Source organism: Lissotriton vulgaris, chromosome 1_2 (assembly GCF_964263255.1).
Source record: "Lissotriton vulgaris chromosome 1_2, aLisVul1.2, whole genome shotgun sequence".
NCBI lineage: Eukaryota > Metazoa > Chordata > Amphibia > Caudata > Salamandridae > Lissotriton > Lissotriton vulgaris.
The window spans coordinates 333,090,320-333,110,113 of record NC_141686.1 but is presented as its reverse complement, the minus strand read 5'-3'; the positions used below and the strand labels follow the sequence as shown (position 1 = coordinate 333,110,113).

Genomic DNA, 19,794 nt, shown 5'->3' with positions numbered 1-19,794 from the left:
GGTGAGGTCGCGCGTGGTGGCCATTTTGGGGTCAGGCGTCCTACCTCAGGCGCTGCTCCGGTGGAGAGTTGGACTTAAATCCTTCCAAAAATAAGATCAGCAGTCCGTGCACATGGTTGAGTCTTCGGTCAGACTGGGGTCTCACTTGGTGGTTTCTTGTGGGGCTGCAGAGGACGTTCCAGGCGTGCTGCAGGGGGATCCTGGTCGGGCTGTTGTTTCATCAGGGGAGTGGTGTAGGAAGCATCCATTAGTTTTCAGCGGACGGTGCGAGGGCGCCTTCTGCCCCGCTTCCTGCTGTCCCCGTCCGGCTCCCTCCGCAGGATCTGCCGCAGTACCTTTGAGATGCCCCCGAATCTGCCTCCTTCACCAGGCGTCTGTTCGTCCGTGCAGGGCCGCCATTTTAAAGTCTCGGTCAGACGGGCTGCTGCGGGCGAGAAAATGCACTTTTCTTCCGTGCCGATCTCGCTACAGCCCCGATCTCGCTCACAGGTGGGCTCCGGCTGTTCCGCAACTGAATGCGGTGTCTGGGGCCCGGGAAAACAGGATTACTGGAAACGGATTACTGATCCTCTGTTCCACAGCAGACATTCTTGAGTCCAAGCTAGACCATTTCTCATCTAACTTGTGAAGGGTGGCATTAGTTTCAATGATGAAAGGCTTAATGAACTTTATCTCTTCCATAAGATCTTCCATAGCTAGGGGTAGCAGCGACTGGTAGTCATATTTGTCGAGAGAATTTTCTGACCAAGAGAAGAAGAGGGCTCCATACATGTGAATGTACTGAAATATTGAGGCTTTCAAAAAATATGCAGCCTATATGAAAAGGTTATAAGTCTTGCAAACTGCCGGCAAATTTTCAATCCACACCCAAACACAACTGAAGGAACCTGACTAACGCTGCCAGCACAGACAGCAAAGAACAAAGTCAGTATCCATCCACTAGAATGTATAGTAGCCACCATGTACTAGAAGGTATCACTGAACTATTAAAGAAGGCAATCCAAACATGAACAGCCAGGCTCTGTCCATTGACCAAGGAAGAAACAGATATGAAGAACAAAGCTTGAGCTATGAGGCGCTACACAAGTTTTGTTGCCATATGACTCCACTGAGCGAAAGTAATCAGATCCAATGGCACTTCAATATGGGTCACAAGATATTATCTCACATAGAGATGCAGGAGAAATACATATGCTAAGCAGGCGCAACTATTTACTTAAGCAAACAAGTGAGGGCAATGATGCAGCATTAAGCTGAGCTGTTTTAATTTCAGGGTCACCAAAAGAAAGCTCACCATAAGGAAATTAAGAGTGAAGTCTGAGTAAAAAATCTTAACGAGAGAGGCACAAACAGCACATTTTCTTAGTGGCAGAGCATGCCAGGAGTCTCAGAGCAGTGATGAGACAGGTACCACTTTGGCAGAGCAGCTGAAACCTTATGCGCCCCCTCAGGAAGCAACACCTCCCAGGTAGAACCACAGCGGCATCCTGAATAACATCGCCGCGGGCAGCACTGGGGAAGCAACATTGAAAAGTCGCGTCCCTCCGAAAATCAAAATTGCAGGCACAACCATAGATATTTGAGGAGAATACGACACGGGGAAAAACAGGCTGACAATAGCTCCAAAAATAATAATAAAGAAAGCTACTTGGGCTCCCGTGCCTGCTCCATGGATGCCTCAGCTCATACCCGCAACGGTCGAAGAGGTCCCGCTCGAAGCGCTTAGCCTCTGCTGGAAGCAGCCATCTTGTGGCGGCTCAGACCACGCCGGCCTACATGATCTGTATTGACCTTGTACATCGCCAATCTAACAGGTCAGTCTATTCAGCTAACTGATGGGTTGGTGAGCCAAGATCCACTCAATAAGAGAGTGGAGGAATCACTAATTCTGTCTTGTATCATGCCACATCACAGTCTCTGGTCAAGCTCTTTCCACTCCTATATAGGACATAAGACATATCCCATTTGTTGGCAGCAATGGAAATGCAATTGAAGTTTCTCTCAAATAATACTTTTTGCAGTCTACCTGCAAGTGGGAATGTGGCTGCTCAGAGGTAGTTATGTGTGAGAGGATGAAAGACTCACTTCTGCTCAAAAATATGCCTTTTAAAAAAATACTTTTTCAGGTGGTAGGCTGTTTGGAGAGGAACTAGAAAATATGGGTTGAAACACTTTCAAGAATAAAAAAGCATTCTCTTCCCTTTAAATAAACATCTCAATGCTGAACGTATCATTGAAACAGTTGAAGTTTCTTAATGAATTGCACCAGTTTATTGTGGCTACCAAGAGCTCAGGAGATATTCGGCTTAGTGTGAATCTTAGGCATCTCAATAAAGAGGTAATTAAGGATACATTTCTCCTACCTAACCTAACATCATGGAAATGATTGGTTTGCTAAGAAATGCCAAACGTTTCATCACTCTGGATCTGAAATCAGCTCACCACAAAGTTAAACTGTACAAATAGTGTTTGTAGCTCGTTTTGGGGTATTACGATTTCTTAAGATGCCATTTTTGATTTGTTTTGCTGCCTATCTTTTTCACAGACTAATGGCTGATTTACTGGGGAATGTAACCGGTAATAAAGCTGTTTGAAGACAATGCCCTCATTTTCTTTGACCCTTTGGAGGAACATATTCACAAGATTAGGTAGGTGCTGAGAATCTTCTATTACAAGGGGATTTCCCTCAATTAAAAAATACAACTTTTGTCTACTGGAAATATTATATTTAGGCATCACTGGTGATGGGGTAAAACCAAAGGATGAACTGATCAATGTTTTTCAGAATTTAGTCCAAACCACTAAAAAAAGATGTATAAGTCTTTTTAGGAATGGCAGGGTTTTATGCGACACATAGTCTGACTTTTGCAAAACTGTAGTATAAGAGGACTTCTCATAAATGGCCCTCGATTTGTTTAATCTGAAGATTGTAAAAAACTAACTTGAGGACATCAAATAGAAGCAGCACAATCTTTTAAAAGTTTTATACCAGGTTTCCTATGTCATGTTGTCACGGATGCCAGTGATAAAGCTCTTGGTGGGGTTCTTAAACATATTAAAATGTCAGTGAGGTCATGATTGCGTTTGTATCGAGATCATTGAACATGAGGGGAAACACAATATTCAACAAATGGAAAAGAGGCCTTAACGGAGATTTGAATGCTGAAGGAATGTAAATAATTTTTGTGAGGTCTCTGGTTTGTAGTACAATTGGTTGATAAGCCATTTCAAGGAGTTTTTAGGAAGAAGGGTTTGGACTTCATATCTTCATGTATCTGTAATTGGATTGTTGCATTGCAAGGTTTGTGGTCAAGTATATTCCTAGAGTGAACAATGTGTCTGCGGACCGTCTATCTAGATTGAGAAATGATAATCTGAGTCAAGTAATGATGATGAAGTGTGCATGATGAACCTGTTGGGTGTAATGTTTCTTGGTTTTGCAAGGTGAAATTTGCTGGATATGTCAAGGTGTCTGATGAACTTGCTGTTCATAACCATCTTGTGTTAAGAGATATCAGGCTAGTTTCATCTAGTGGTGTGAGGGAACGAAGAGTGTATTTGGCTTTGAAGGGACACCAGAGGACTTGCAAAAGTAAGGAGAGGCTGGGAGGTGCCTATTTGTGCCTTGTGTGGATCTACTGGTGGAATGGATGGTTAGAAACTGATGTGAGTTGTAGTTGTTGTGGTGCTCTAAGTAGGGCAGGGGCACCACCCACTACAAATTAAAGTATTGTGGGGCCTGCAGGGAACCCACAGGCAGATTAACAAGCCCCTCGTGCCACTTTTGCATCACTTTTAACATGGTAAAAAGTGACGCACAATTGGTGCAAGGGGCTTGTAAATCCTTAACAATTCAGTGTAAAATCTAGAGGTTAAGGGGGGCGTGGCCATGATAGCGACGAGAGCGGTCTCAGAGCTCTGAGCTCCACCCTGCACCTGCCGAGAAAAATCCTGTTTCCTCCTCGCATAGCCCTCCATCCTGCATGGGAGCGGAGACGGAAGGCTCACCGCACCGTTTCCCGCTGATATTTGTGCTGTTGGATGCTGCAGGCCCTGGCTCCTGTCTGCGCGAGCAAGGAACACTTGAAGCCCGGAGCTCCCAGGTGGAGGTCATTGACCGATCGGCCAGCACACGAGCCCAGCCGGTGGGTGAGCGTCCTCATTTCTACTCCTCGAGCCAGCTTGACACCAGGGACTGGATCGTGATATTGCGCTCCCCGACCCGAAGTGGGCCATAAGGCTAGAGATGCCATTTTGAGTCTTTGGGCAGCAGCGTGCTCCTGATTGATGCTGGAACCGGTGCCTGTGGTGACACGCCCAAGGGTGGGAGGGACTCCTGGGCTGACATGCGCCTGAAAGCCTGCTGAGGCCCCCGCGTACACACTGTTAGTGAACACCTGAGTCCCCTGCCCCTACATTGACTCCAGGCTGGGAGAAGTGAACTGGGACAGGGCTCCTCCAAGCACCTGAATGCATGCAAGGGCACCTGTGAGGGCTGTGCACCCTCCTGTTATCCGCTGATTTCTCACACCCCGCAGGGGAACACAGGGCACCCAACACAACGACCAGCCTGCACCATGACAGCAGACTGTGTGGGGTAATATGAGGTGCCGGTGAGAAGGGTCAACATGCTTCCACTTGATAGAACTTCTCAGTCTAGGCCTCCTGCTGGCACCACATGGTGTGAAGAATCCCGAGACTCCATTAAGAACGACGTCTGCTGTTGGGGAGGCTCGTGTTGCGAGCAGCCGAGGTCCGAAAGGGCGCATATTCCTGGTCCAGCTGTCTGTGTCGTCTTCACTGCCTATCCTATCGTTCCACCTCTAAGCCAAACAGGTTCATCATCTCACAAACTTTGACAGTCCCAGACCCCCTGGGAGAGGGATAGATCAACAACCGGCCTGTCGGCCCCTGCAGACGGCGCAATGGGCAAGCCCGGGGTGGAGAAGTCCCAGTCACAGCCCCCGAAAGTGGAGACAACACCCCCGGTCACTAGGAGTGCAGACCATCTGGGGCCCTCAGCTTAGGAAGACCGCAATGATCATTTGCACCGCTCCGCTACTGGTGGCAATACTTGATATTAAAACCACCCTGGGGACGAAGATTAACTCTCTCAGCATTGACATGGCAAACCTGCGGGAGAACCAGAAGAAACTGAAGGGACAAGTCTGAGTCTGCATTGGCATAGTTAGACCAACAGTAAATGCAATAAACACCCAACTGTAATCTCGCCAGCAAGAGGTGGACCTCCAGAGGGCACGAGTGGAGGATCAGGAAGGGAGCTTGTGCTGCAACAACATGCACCGCGTTGGCCTTTCTGAACAGGCAGAGGGCCCCAATATGGAATTCTATCTCAAAGACTGGTTAGCGCGATATGTCCAACATGGTAAGATGTCGCAGTTCTTCTCCATTGAGCAAACGCGTAGCGTACCGGGGGCCCCACCCCGCCTCGGTGCCTTCCCCAGACCAGTAGTGGCAAGATTTTCTAACTACCGTGACAGGGATCACGTACTGCAAGTCACCCGTGCCAGGGGCACTTGGCAAGTCAACAACACCACAGTTCACATCTACCCAGACTATTCTTTGGCTGTGCAATGCCACCGCTTCTCATACCTGGAGGTCAAGAAATGCTTTAGGGGCCACGAGGTTCAATACTCCCTCCAATACTTGGTGCGACTTCGCATCTGACACAAAGAGGGCACAGTCTTCTGCAACACGCCTGAGGGGGCTTGTGCCTGGTTTGACCAACAGGGCCTGGCGCATGAACCACCCACACATGGGCATCGGCAAGAGGGGAAATGGGGGGCACTTGCCCCCCCGGAGCACCCCTCCTTGACCCCCTGCGGACACCCATGCTTTTACGGATGCCTTTTGTCAGTATTTCTGGGCCCTGCAGTGAGCAGAGCTGTTCCCTGCCAGAGGCCTCAACTCCCTGATGGAGTGCCTTGCACGCCTCCTCGCAGCCCCTCTTGCACATTGTCATTCTATCTGTGGCTGATTATCACATACAATGTGAAAATGGCCAGTTTGAGCTGCTAAAGCATATATCCCACCCTGAACCAATGAGGCAGTTTAGCTGGTTGGGTATGCACTGCCGAGACAATCGGACAAGGAGCAGTGTTGTTTGTGCCATGAGTGGGTTTTTCTCCCTAAGGCCATGAAATGGAACAGGTTCTGCCTTGAGTGCCACTTGACAACACCACAGCTAGAGGTGGTGCGGAAATACACCCACCCCTTCAAAATCATGCTCAATGGCATTCTGGTTCGTGCAGTCCTTTCCTTAATCAGCCATAGGTGAAAGTGCAGGTTGCATCCTAAGGGGAAGTGGCAAACTAAGTCTGGACACCATCACCTCCTTTTAACACTGTGTAGCCTGAAAGCAAGGGGTCTTCCGAATGAAGTTCGGGGGGGGGGGGTGTCAATACATTATCCTCCCAAGTCAAAAATTGAGGTTGCAGCATAGCCCGGATTTCAGATCCCACTAAAAGGTACGCAGTCTCATGTCAATAATATATCTATCTGCCAGTATGCACCCTACAATGTCTGGCAAGACGTCCCGACCATTTGTTTTAGTGCCTTCTATCCCTCTGTACCCCACATCTCACGCTCACTGCCACATATCCCTCAGTATCACACTCCTCACACTCACTGCCTGATTGCTCACTTTACCCTGCGATTCATCTTCTACGTGTTCTCTCCATTTCCACTTGTTATACCTCTGTTCACCCCTTACTTCTTTTAGTACCTTACTCCTTTCTCAATACCTCGACTTCTTTTCCTCTTCAGTAACATCTCTCTGATACATCTCTTCACTTCCTTTATATCAATGCACCCCTCTACCTCCCCTGTCTACCTCAGTCTTTATTATTCCCTCTTCCTCAGATATATGACTGCGTTTTTCACCCCTCTCCATCGTTGATTTACCTATCTCTGCTCCTGAATCTTTTTCTTCTACACCTCACTTCTTTGTCCACCCTTCACCCCTCGCTACCCTTCTATTTGCATCACTGCGGTCTTTACCCGACCCATCTTTAAGTGCCTTTACCCATTTTGCCTCCCTCCCTCACAGCGCTCTCCTAGCATGCATCTGTTTCTCCCCTCACCACCATGCCCGCCTCTACCCCTCCTTACCTTTCTAACCAGCCTAACTGTCTACCTTCCTGTTATTCCTGGTAGTGAACCTTTCATTTCACGCCTCCAGTTGTATAACCTACGCATTCAAATTGAGTAAGTCAGTGCTGTGCTCCCAACCCGACATTGAGCCCCAGTCCCCTAGCCTCTCAACATTCCCAGATATAACAACAAGCATTGGCATAGCCAATAGATCTCGCCTTTGGGACATGCTGCATAACTAAATACTTATAAGGTCCCAAAGGTGAGACCTATTGGCTATGCCAATGCTTGTTTTTCTCAGCTTGGCCTGAGCATTACCCGATTCTGATTGCCGGCCATTTGCCCCTATTGATTAACATTAGCCAGGCCCCTTCATTTGGCAGGTTAGCCTCCCTCTGGAAAAATTGCTGCAGACGCCCATGCCCCCACACTATTGTCTGACCTCTCTCACTCCTGACATTATTTGCACCATGTAACGGCTGAGGCAAAGGCTCGCTACGCCGTTTAATTAAAGAGCAAGAGGGCCAGGAATGGGCACAATCAATCAGGATGTGGGAACACATGGGATCCCCTGCTTCCTCTCCTAGTCCAGACTCGGACGCTGATATAACCTTGGACCAGACGCGGCTCATCGCGGCCTCACAGCTTGAGGCGTTATTAGGGGATTGCCTCACTCCACAAACTGCTAACATACTGGGTTGACATTTGCGGACTCTGAGGTACCCTTAACTGTAGCAGCAGGATGGCCTGCACATGCTTGCTGGTGGCCAGACTGATTCATGGGAGGCGGCAAGACACTGCACAACTATTATGTTGCACCCGCATCAACGAGCGATAAGTAGCTGATACAGCAAATCATTTGTTTTTATTTTGTTATATGTTATATTTAGTGACTTGCATGCTCCGCATTTTAGTGCAAATGACCTATTGCCCGTTGGCAAACAGGCCTGAGGTGGGATGTTGGGACTTTCTGATTATTATGTTGATCTTTTGGTTTGCTTGCACACAGTGGGGCTCGTGGATTGGCCATGCCTGACCCTCCTGATGCGGGGGCAGTGGTACACAGGGGAGGGTGGGGTCTATCAGCCAGTGGTCTGCTACACACTACGTTTTCACACTTCAACCAAGTAGATGGCGACTGGGGACTACTCACTACTGACCTGGAATCTGAGAGGGCTGGCAGGATGTGCTAAGCAACACAAAGTATACAGATACATGCGCAGCCATGGGATCACATTTGCGCTGCTACAGGAGACCCGTCTCACCACAAAAACACTTGCATTGCTCCGCAAACGCTGGAGGGGCATAATCCTGGGTATACATGCTCAGGGAGCGATTATATCGTTTGCACCAGGGACCCCACTGCAAATCACACACTCCAGAGTGGACACACAAGGCCATTTTGTCACCATGTAGGGCCACCTGAATGGGGAGCCCCTTAGTGCTGTATTCTCTCTATGCCCCGAATTCGGGCCGGCCCACCTTCCTCCAAACACTCACACCATCCTTGTTTACAGATCCCACGGCCCCCATGTACTGGGGTGATGGTTTTATTGGTTGGGGACCTTGACATGGATCGCCGACTCATCCAACCGGGCCACCCTTCTGGAATCCATTGAATCCTATTTTGCGGTGAATTAAGGAACGGCCTTATCAGCAGGAGTGGAGTGGGATGCCTTCAAGGCTGTCCATTGAGGGCACATCATCAAGACCACATCCGGCTCCCAGAAAGCGCTGTCTACTGTGCTTCGCACTTACGAGTTCGCGATACAGAGCTGCGAGAAGCGCATTCCCACTGACCCCTAGATTGGCCCCTCACTTGCCCAGGCCCGCTTGGCATATATAAACACGTTGGATGACCTCTGCGCCTTAGGTTATGAGACCTAACTGGCACACAGACACAAGGAGGGCGATAAGGCAGCAAAATTCTCACGTGGCTATTGCGTACAGAGACTACTCAACCCCCTATCAACGCCATATACCCGTCTACCGGGACTCTAGTGAACAAGCAGGAGGCCATTAACCAATCATTTTACAAATATTATATGACTTTGTATACAGTGGCCATACAGGACCCCACTACTATTCTGGTCTTCCTTACGGGGAGCTACCCCCACAAATTCAACCATCGCACTATGCCTCCTCAGAGGAACCCACCGTGCTTGATGATATCACGATGCAATTGGACAGCTGACAGCAGAGGGGAAGACACCGGGGACAGATAGGTGGCCATCAGAATTTTATTCCACCTATTCCACGCAACTAGCACCTAGGCTGGCAAAGGTGCACGCCGAAGCCTTCAAAACAGCTGCGTTGCCTCCCATTTTAAGAGAGGTGACACTAGTGATTCTGCTGAATCCGGGCTGCGAACTTCCCCAAATGATCTCCTATTGCTCCCTGTCAATGTTGAATTTCGACTATAAGTTCCTTGGGAAACTGCTGGCGAATAGGTTGATCACTGCTATTCCACTACTTTTCCATGAGGACCAAAATGGCTTTATTCCAGGCCGCAATACTGGTTTAAATCTGCACCAGCTGTTTGCCCTGCTGGACTGGGTACAGGGCGAGGCAGAGAAGCCCTGGGTTGCCTTCTTGGATATCGAGAAGGCTTTTGACGCTCTGAGCTCGGCTTACATCATAGCAGTACAGTAGGGGTTCAGTCTTGGCCCCAATTTTACACAATGGATACGTCTGCTATATGCCAGACTGCAAGCCAGAGTGAAAACAGGTCTCACTTTCTCTCTGTTTTTCTCAATGGCGCTGGGCACACGCCAGGGTTGCCACCTGTCACTGATTCTTTTTGCCCTGGCGATGGAGCCATTGGCATGCAAAATGCGACAACGGGTCACTGATTGGGGCCTACAGGTTGATCGACGATGGCACATAGCATCATTGTACATAGACAACGCGTTAATATACCTATGTGGCAGGAATGTATGACGGTACTTAGCATGCCATTAGTACACATGCTTTTAGAGCAATGGTATTAAATCGCAAATGGCATTAGTATGCATAATATTACTTTGGTAACCATTACTTCGCAAAAGCATTTAAAATATAGCAAATGTATTTTAATGAGCAGACCATTATTTCACAAACCACTAGTATGCGTACATGCCCTACATTACACATACAAGTCGACACTACACTTAAACCTTTAACACTACACACCACTACACACCACTACTATACCCAAAACCCTAACTCACTACCCCCAGCACAACCCCCTACACTACAAAAACACAAACTACCCTGATCTCTAATAGCGCCATGAAGCCTAGGTGTCAGTGCGCTCTATAAATTGCGCTTAAGATAAGATAAGATAATACACTACTCCCAGCACGACCGCTACTCTACCCTAAACCCTAACTCACTACCCCCTGCACAACCCCCTGCACAACCCCCTACACAACAAAAACACAACACTACCCTGAACCCTAACATTACTCCCAGGACACCCCTCAACACTCATAAAACACAACACTACCCTGAACCATAATATACTACTCCCAGCACGACTCCTACTCTACACTAAAACCTTACTCTCTACCCCCAGCACAACCCCCTACACTGCAAAAACACAACACTACTCTCAGCACAACCAGGGCCGGACTGGGAACCAAAACCGGCCCTGGCAAAGTGCTAGGCCGGCCACCCCCACCCCCCAGGGGGGATAGGTGTGCGACCGCACTCTTTGCTAGGGCCGGTTTAAGGCCAATTTTGTTACAGGGCAACGCTGCAAAAACGGCCCTGTAACAAAAACGGCCTCCAGGGGCCCAAAATCGGCCCCCACCCTTGCGGCGCACCAGGGGATTGCCCGGTGCCCACAACGGCCAGTCCGGGCTGGAGCACAACCCCTACCCTGAACCCTAACACTACTCCCAGCACAACTCCCAACACTACAAAAACACAACACTTACCTCACTCTCCTCATGGTTTCTCTCTCTTCCTGGGACATTCCTCACGTCGTCTCCGATGGGCAGTGCACGTTGTTGTGAAGGGACAACCTCAATGTCCTTACAACGACGTGGATCGTTTTCTTGCGTAGTAACAGTGCTTGCGATGTAACAACTTGCGTACTAATGGTACGTGTTGTAACATCACAAGCGTAGTAACCCTTGTGAAGTAATGGTATGCGCAGTAGCAGCCGGGCACTAAAGGCTTTTTACCATGTGGCAGGGCTGAGATACTTCAGTCAATAATAGACGTCTTAAATACGCATGCGAGAGACTCCAAACAGTGCCTTATGCCTCTGGCTTACCACTGGAGCTCTTGCCCGACACATTCTCCTGTCATGGGCACCCGGAGCTAGGACTATGGAGAGAGAGTGGGTTGGAGACTTGTGTGGACCTGTATATAGACTTGCAATTGCAGAAATTTGAAAACTTGGTAGACACCTTTACATGCCTTGATGGTGTGCCAATCCTTACAAACATGGGATACAGATCATGTGGAACCCACCACATCATGCCTGTTGCAAACACTGCTCCCACATGGCGGTGGCCAGTAGGCGGTAACTGCCATCTACACCTCATTCAGATTGGATTACCCACCCGCACTGACGGCGCTGCAAGGACACCGAATTGTCTATCACTCTTACTGATAAATAGTGGCTGCAATGCCTCAAACACCCCAAAACCATCTCGACAAATTCTAGTATATTGAACACTCAGTTTAATTATCTTCATTACAGGGATCTAACTCCCCACAGGTTGGCACGCATGTGTGCCACCACCGTAGACATATGCCCTTGATGCTGTGACAAGGAGCCACATTCACACACATGGTTTGGAACTGAACCACTATTCAAATATTCTGGACCAGGTGGCCACTATGCTCACAGAGGCGGCAGTCGCAGGGGTAGAGGTGGAGCCCCTTAACTTTCTGCTGGGAGTTACGAGATGCAGCACGCCTTATAAGAGCTTGAACAAGTTCCTGGACATTGCTCTGGGCCTGGCCAAGTGTAAGATCACCATGGTGTGGATGGTGCCACTGGGCCCTAAGGTGCCTGCATGGAGACTTGATCTCCGCAGGGCACTGGTATTGGAACACACAAACTAGGTAGCGCCCGCTGCACGAGCTACAGCGTCCCCGTGACAGACCCTCACACAATGGCAGGACTACTTATTTGTGATTGAGACTAAATTGTCCTCAACACCTCTTTCCTCGTAGATCTGCTCACAGGCACAGGACACTTAACTTCCTGGGATGCCTGAGACTTACACCGACATGCGAGCACACCAACTCGTGACTCCTAGATACCACTGCCTTCTAGCGTATATTTCTCCACCCATACCCTGCCTGCCTCACCTCTCACACCGCTGCTATCCTTTTGCCTTATCCCCCCTCCCCCTGCCCCGGTACATCCAATAACATGACCTACCACGGCCTTGCAACCACACACATGCTACCCATTGATACATCAGACTGACAAACTCACCCAAGTTGGTGGCTCCACAAAGAGATCATTTGTTCCTTTTCTCTTCTGCTTTAATTTCTTCTTTTTCTCTCCTTTTTCTCTATGTTGTTCCTCTTTTTCAAGTCCAATTCACTTGGAAATGTATGTGACTCAATGGAAAAATGGCTTTGAGAAGCAATGGCTGATTCTCTCTTCGGGTATCCTACTCACACTTGACTGTGTATAGCTGTGCTGCGCCGAGTGAATCAGCGTACCAGCCAACAGAATGGACTTTAATGCTTTCCAGATTAGTGTTTCCCTGTACCCCGCCTATGCCATTCAAATGTATTGCTATTTTATACTGTCAAATGTCAAGTGAATAGTCACACAAAAGTCACTGATGTTACCTTCTCAAAACTAATAAAAACCATATATAATAAAATCCAGAGGTTAAAATTATGTAATAGTCACTTAAAAATACCATATTCAACAAAAAAAACTGAAATTTATAAGACACATCCTTGTCACACACTGCTTGGGACCTCGTATATAAAATCACTCATAAAATGTTGTTATATATAATTGATAACATCACCTATGAGACTGTACATGGTGGGGACACAACTCATTTTTACTTCAGTTAACTTGTGCATTTCAGTGATTTTTAGGTGACATTTTCACTGAACTCTAATGTCACTTTAACCTTTGTTATTTCAGTTAATATATCTATCTATCTATCTATCTATCTATCTATCTATCTATCTATCTATCTATCTATCTATCTATCTATCTATCTATCTATCTATCTATCTATCTATCTATCTATCTATCTATCTATCTATCTATCTATCTATCTATCTATCTATCTATCTATCTATCTATCTATCTATCTATCTATCTATCTATCTATCTATCTATCTATCTATCTATCTATCTATCTATCTATCTATCTATCTATCTATCTATCTATCAATCTATCTATCTATCTATCAATCTATCTATCTATCTATCTATCTATCTATCTATCTATCTATCTATCTATCTATCTATCAATCAATCTATCTATCTATCTATCTATCTATCTATCTATCTATCTATCTATCTATCTATTCCAATCTATTTTTATTTTTGTTAGGACTGGCAATACAGTATCTATGCCGATGCCTATCAAGACTGTTTTATTTCATGTTAATGGTTTTCTATCAATAATAATATAATATAATATTCCTTTTTAGACACCAGCCCAGGAGACTATGGACAGAGTCAACCAAACTCTGGTGACTGAATTCATCCTGTTGGGCCTGTCATCCATTCCTGAGGTGGAGTGTTTCTTTTTTATGATGTTCCTCCTGATCTACATGACCACTCTGGCTGCGAACATCCTCATCATCACCGTAATACACCTAGATGTCAATCTTCACACCGCTATGTACTACTTCATCTCCAACCTGTCTTTCCTAGACTCCTGCTTCTCCACTGTCACTGTCCCTAAGATGCTGGTAGACCTTCTAGCTGAGAAGAGGACCATCTCCTTCTCTAGCTGCATGATCCAGCTCTATTTCTTTGCTGGCCTGATAACTGTTGAGTGCCTCTTATTAGCGGCTATGGCATATGACCGCTATGTTGCCATCTGTCACCCTCTGCATTACAGCAGCATCATGGACCAGCGTGCCTGCTTCTGGTTGGCTGCTGGCTTGTGGGCCGCTGGACACATTTACTCTGCTGTGCATGTGATTTTGATGAGCAGGCTCTCGTTTTGCAGCTCCAAAGAGATCCAGCACTTTTTCTGTGACATCCCCCCTCTGCTGAAGCTTTCGTGCTCTGACACATTCATCAACATTCTGGTCATCTTTACGCTGGGTGGTTTCCTTGCTTCTGGGGCGCTTCTCACTATGACTGTCTCATACACATTCATTATCACCACCATCATGAAGATCAAGTCCTCTGAGGGCCGATCTAAAGCCTTCTCCACCTGTGCCTCTCACCTGACAGTGGTTATTATCTTCTATGCATCTCTACTCTTCACCTATTTCCGGCCCACAACCAATAACTCATTCTACGTCGATAGGTTTGTGTCAGTGGTTTACACCATCTTGACTCCCATGGTGAATCCAATGATCTATAGTCTCCGAAACACTGAGATGAAGAAGGCAGTCAGGAAATCTATTGGTAGAATAGAGAGTGCTATAACATGTACCTAGATATAGATGATTGAGTGCTAGTAATTGCCGTGGGTCAGTTCTGCCAATCTCCCTGCCATCTGTGTCAACGTAGGTTTTACATGGTCACCAAACTCACCCACTATTAGTCTGCTGATGTAGAAAAATCGCCACTATACAGAAATCTCATGCCCCCCCCCCCCTTGTACAACACTGCACTGCTTTGTAGCTAGGTTATCCCTCTGTAAATACTAGGAGTTGGCCAACTTGTGTAATTCCATGTAGTACAATCACACGCTGTTACCTCAGAATTCCACAAAATTACACTTAGATTTAGCAAAAAGTGTAATTCTTCATTTTGTGATATTTATTAAACCAAAATCATTCTCTTCTCCCCCAAAAATAACCCTCTCCCCATTCAATCATGGATCTCTGATCTTAACACACTCAATTGCTCACTCACCCTGTCCAACTCCATTAATTCTCTTGGTATTTCTATCAACAACTCCCTATCGTCCACATCAAAAACTCTGCTAAATAAGCTGTATTCACTGTACGTCACCTCAAGAAAATCAAACCCTTCACACCCACTGATGACTTTAAACTTGTAGTTCAGTCACTTGTTTTTTCATGTATTGACTATGGTAACGCCAACCTCATTGGAATCCCCGAGGTCCACCTCGCTCCAATCAAAGCTGTGCTCAACCTTGCAGCCATGCTCATCACTGACTGCAAACGCTTCGATCATGTATCCCCGGCTCTCAAATCTCTTAAATGGCTCCGTATTAAGGCAGATCTGCCTACAAAACCACCTGCATTATTCATAAAGTCCTCCACCAAAACACTCTGCAGTACCTAGCTAACAAACTCCTCATTGCGGGTACCTCACAACCTCTGAGAAGCACCAACACCCTCCTCCTAATCCCTCCACTGCATAAAAAGAAGGCCACACAATCACACTCCTTCTCTGGCAATGCCCCCATTATCTGGAATGCCCTCCCAAAAAACCTGCGCTATAACCCCTCCTATTTCAAAACCCATCTCCTCAACTATTACTGGGGATCCTAATCTTGTGTCCAAGTTACACTAGTTCAATAATATTTGTACATTTGCCTGAACATCATCTACCCAATTACTTGTATAACTCTTCCCCATGTTTATCTATTTGATTTTTATTTTTCTCATGGTGTTTTTGTGATCTCTTATCTATTTGTATGGCATGTTTGACCAATATCATTATTGGAGTTCCTAACTTTTGTCCTGCACCTGATCATCAATCACCTTGTTATACTTGTTCATTTCTTGAACATCATAAACCTAATTACTTGAAATGTATAGCTCGGGCACCTGAATATCTATTTTATTATTTATTTTATTTATTTAGTGAGTTTTGTATAGCGCGAACACGACCCTTGGATATCAGAGCGCTTTACATTGCATGAGGTAGAATTGATACAGTCATGCAAAGTTCAACGGATACAGTTTTGTAAAATACAACTATAACTGGTTAAATAACGTCGAAAGTACCAATCAATAACAGATTAAACAGTTACCCTAGCTTAAAACTAATAGTCTCGCCTATGGGTGGTATTTGCTCATTAGAAAAATGTTCAATTCCCTCTTGAATGACTCTGTATTTGTTATTTTTCTAATGTTTGGAGCGAGAGAGTTCCAGATTCTGGGTGCTGCTCCTGAGAACGCTCTATCATAGGTTTTCTTCTTCCGGAAGATGGGTGGTCTCAGCACTAACTCCTTGGCACTCCTAGCTGGTCTGGTTCCTCCAGATAGTTCAACTTTCTGGGCCAGGTATCTAGGTGTATTGTAGTCAAGCGCTTTGTGAGTGATACATGCCATTTTTAGTTGAATTCTGGCTTCGTACGGTAACCAGTTTAATGCTTTCAAGCGAGGAGAGATATGGTCACACTTTCTCGACCCGGTGATCATTTTTGCGGCTTCGTTGAGGCATGCTTTTAGTGAAGCTGTGGTGATTTTGGGTAGTCCTGATAAAGTAGTGCAGCTATATTCAATCCTCGAGATTACCAAAGATTGGATTGCTAGTTTAAGATCCGCCTGAGAAATGTAAGGTTTCATTTTTCTAATGTAGTTCGAATGAAAACGGGCGCTTTTAGCCATTGCTTTGATATGAGCTTTCATATCAAGGTTCTCATCGAGTGTGATTCCTAGCGATTTTGTCGACTCGACTAAGGTAGGGGTGCAGTTAAGTGCCGTGATCATTTTAGACCATTCCTTGGATTCTGTGTGGTTCTTAAGTGGTGAGATTAGTAGGAATTTTGTTTTCTGGGTGTTTAGCTTCAGATGATTGCTTGTTAACCATTATAATGTTGTGTGTAAAGCATCGTTCATTAGCTTGATGTCTTCCAGAGATGCAATTTTAATGTATAGCTGTGTGTCATCTGCGTACATATGAAAGGCTATTTTTGAATTTCGAAGAATTTCCGTAAGCGGTTCGATATACAGGTTAAATAATGAAGGAGATAATGCAGATCCTTGGGGAACTCTGATTGTGTTAGGACATGAAGGCAACAGTTTTTGGTGATCAGGAATCTTTGCGTTCTATTTTTGAGGAAGGAATCAAACCATTTCAGGACATGTCCCGATATTCCTATCCTGTCCTAGAGTCTGTTCAGCAATTTTGCATGGTTTACCGTGTCAAATGCAGAAGATAGGTCTAGGAGGATGAGTAGACATGATCTATTTTGGTCTAGGGCCTGTAGAGCATCATCGACTATATGTAGAATTGCTGTTTCCGTGCTGTGACCTGTTCTGAAACCCGATTGCCATTCATCCAATAGGGAGAACTTGTCTATGGGTTCGCTAAGTTGTTTTTGTACACATTTCTCTATTAGTTTGGCAAGAATAGGGATGTTGGTCACTGGGCGAAAGTTGTTCGGATCAGCTGGGTTCGCAGTCGTTTTTTTGATAATGGGGACTACTTGTCCAGTTTTTAGGCATTCCGGAAGTATCCCTTGTGAGAGAGAGGCGTTAATAATTTTTGTCCATATAGGAATCAGGATGTGGCTGACTTCTTTCATGAATTTTGATGGGAGAGGGTCATTATAATGGTTATTAGGTTTGATGTTTAGTAGTGTTTTGGTGATGTTATTCTGGTCCAACAACTTGAATGTATCCCAGTGGGCCTTATTTTTTGTCTTGTCCTCCTTAATTATTGAGTTGGTAGAGTTGGTATAGATCGTTGTGGGTCTTTGGGTGTCTAGGATATCTGCTGCACTCCTAAGCTTTCTTTCCAACGTGTTGGCTTTGTTGGTGAAGAATGTTGAGAATTCATCGCAACTTAGATGTGTTTTTGTGATTTCTTGTGATGATTTGGCAAGCTTGTTAGATTGTTGTTTTAATATTTCAAATAGTTTCCGTGGTGTGTTTTTGGCGAGATCTAGTTTCGATCTAATAAATTCTTTTTTGGAGTTGAGGATCTTCTTATTGTATTCTTTTCTGGTTTTTCTGAGGGTTTTCAGTTCGGGAGAAGATGGGTGTTGTCTCCATTTTCTCTCTGCTTGTCTCAATTTCCTTCTTTCCTCATTCAGTGTTCCGTTAAACCATGGATTTTTGTCCTTCTCTGTGACTTTTTTCAGTTTCAGAGTCATTGTGGAATTCACTATATCCTTTATTAAATAAGTGTAGTGGTCAGTTAGATCATTCACGTTCTGCAAGTTGTGGGTACAGGTCCTTCTCGCATCTATCTATTAGGAGTTCCATGTTCGGTTCTCTTGTGTCCTGTATCGATTTTTTTTACTTTGTTCGGTTGTGAGTGTTTATTTTTTTTCCATGTGGGAATCCAAAAGGTTATGGCATGGTGATCCGACCAGTCGCATGGTCCAATTGATAGGATTGAAATTATCCATTCCAACGTAGCTCCTTTCGAATGGGTTGGCAGTCTGCATGCTTGAGATAGGTTTAGCTCGGCTAAGAAATATTTAAGAGTGTTGACCTGTTTGTCATTGTTGTCGTTCCAGTGCAGATTAAAATCCCCTAAGAATATATTATTTGCGTCGGTGTTAGTGTTTGCCTTAATGATCTCCATTAGTTGTTCTATGAAATAACTATTGTTACCTGGTGGGTGATAAATTGCATGTAAGTTGCAACTTTGGTTGTTAGCCGATCTTATATTTAGACCTAGGTATTCACAGGATTTGAGTGGTTCCGATTGTATTTGGCTAACTTCTATGTCAGAGCGGTGGATGCAGGCTAAGCCGCCCCCTGTTTTTTTTTGGTCTATCCAGTCTTACAATGTTATATAAAGGGGGCACGAGTAAGTCCATGACCGGAGATGATGATTCCGATAGCCATGTTTCCGTGAGGATTGTCATATCAATTTCCTTGTTAATGATGATGTCAGCTATGTCTGATGCATGTTTAGTTGCAGATCTACAGTTGATCAGAAGACATTTTAGTGTTTTCCCAACATTGTTTGAGTTCAGGTTTTGCGGATCGGTGTTTATATGTATTTGTTGTAAGTTGTTAAGGTTGGGTTTCCTATCATTCTGTCTAGATGTTCTATTGGTATTGATCAGGACTGTTTTGATTTCCTCCCCTATCCTGCTTTCCATTTCCTCATACTCCTGAAGTAATGATAGGGTTTCTTCTTCAGTTAAGTCATTGCGTTTCCTGTCAGGTCGATTACGCCTATTTGATAATGGCATCGCAGTCACTTTATTCATTCTTTGTGCGTTATACATTCGATCTATGAAGTGCTCAACTTTCTTGTGGGTGCTATCTATAGCTTCATTTAACTTTTCCATCACATGCAAAGATCTTGTCATGTCTTGTGCCATTTTGTCCATTTTTGTATGAAGTACTTTGATTTCTCTCAGGGTCTGGGGTGATGTGTTGAGTGTGTTCCACTGCTTTTTTCGGGATTGACCTTTTGTTTTCCTCTTTTTTTGCTCAGTTCTCTTCATCGGGTTCTTTTTCTTTATGAAATTGGTTCGGTTGACTGATTCTCTTTTATTTGTGTTGTTGGATGTGCTGTCCAAGCTTTGTGCACTTAATACCATGTTTGGGAGAGATGCATTTTTTGTCGTTCTCGAATGCCTTTCAGCTGGAGTAGACTGAGTTACAGCTGGAGTGGAGTCTTCTATGTCTGAT

General features: G+C 45.5%; 1 protein-coding gene across 1 annotated transcript; it reads left to right on the top strand.

Moving 5' to 3' along the window:
* Positions 1-13,764: 13,764 nt before the first annotated feature.
* LOC147736675 (olfactory receptor 5V1-like) lies at positions 13,765-14,712 on the top strand. Its single transcript, XM_086952655.1, has one exon. It carries the CDS (start codon positions 13,765-13,767, stop codon positions 14,710-14,712), a length of 948 nt encoding a protein of 315 aa, XP_086808781.1.
* Positions 14,713-19,794: the final 5,082 nt, after the last annotated feature.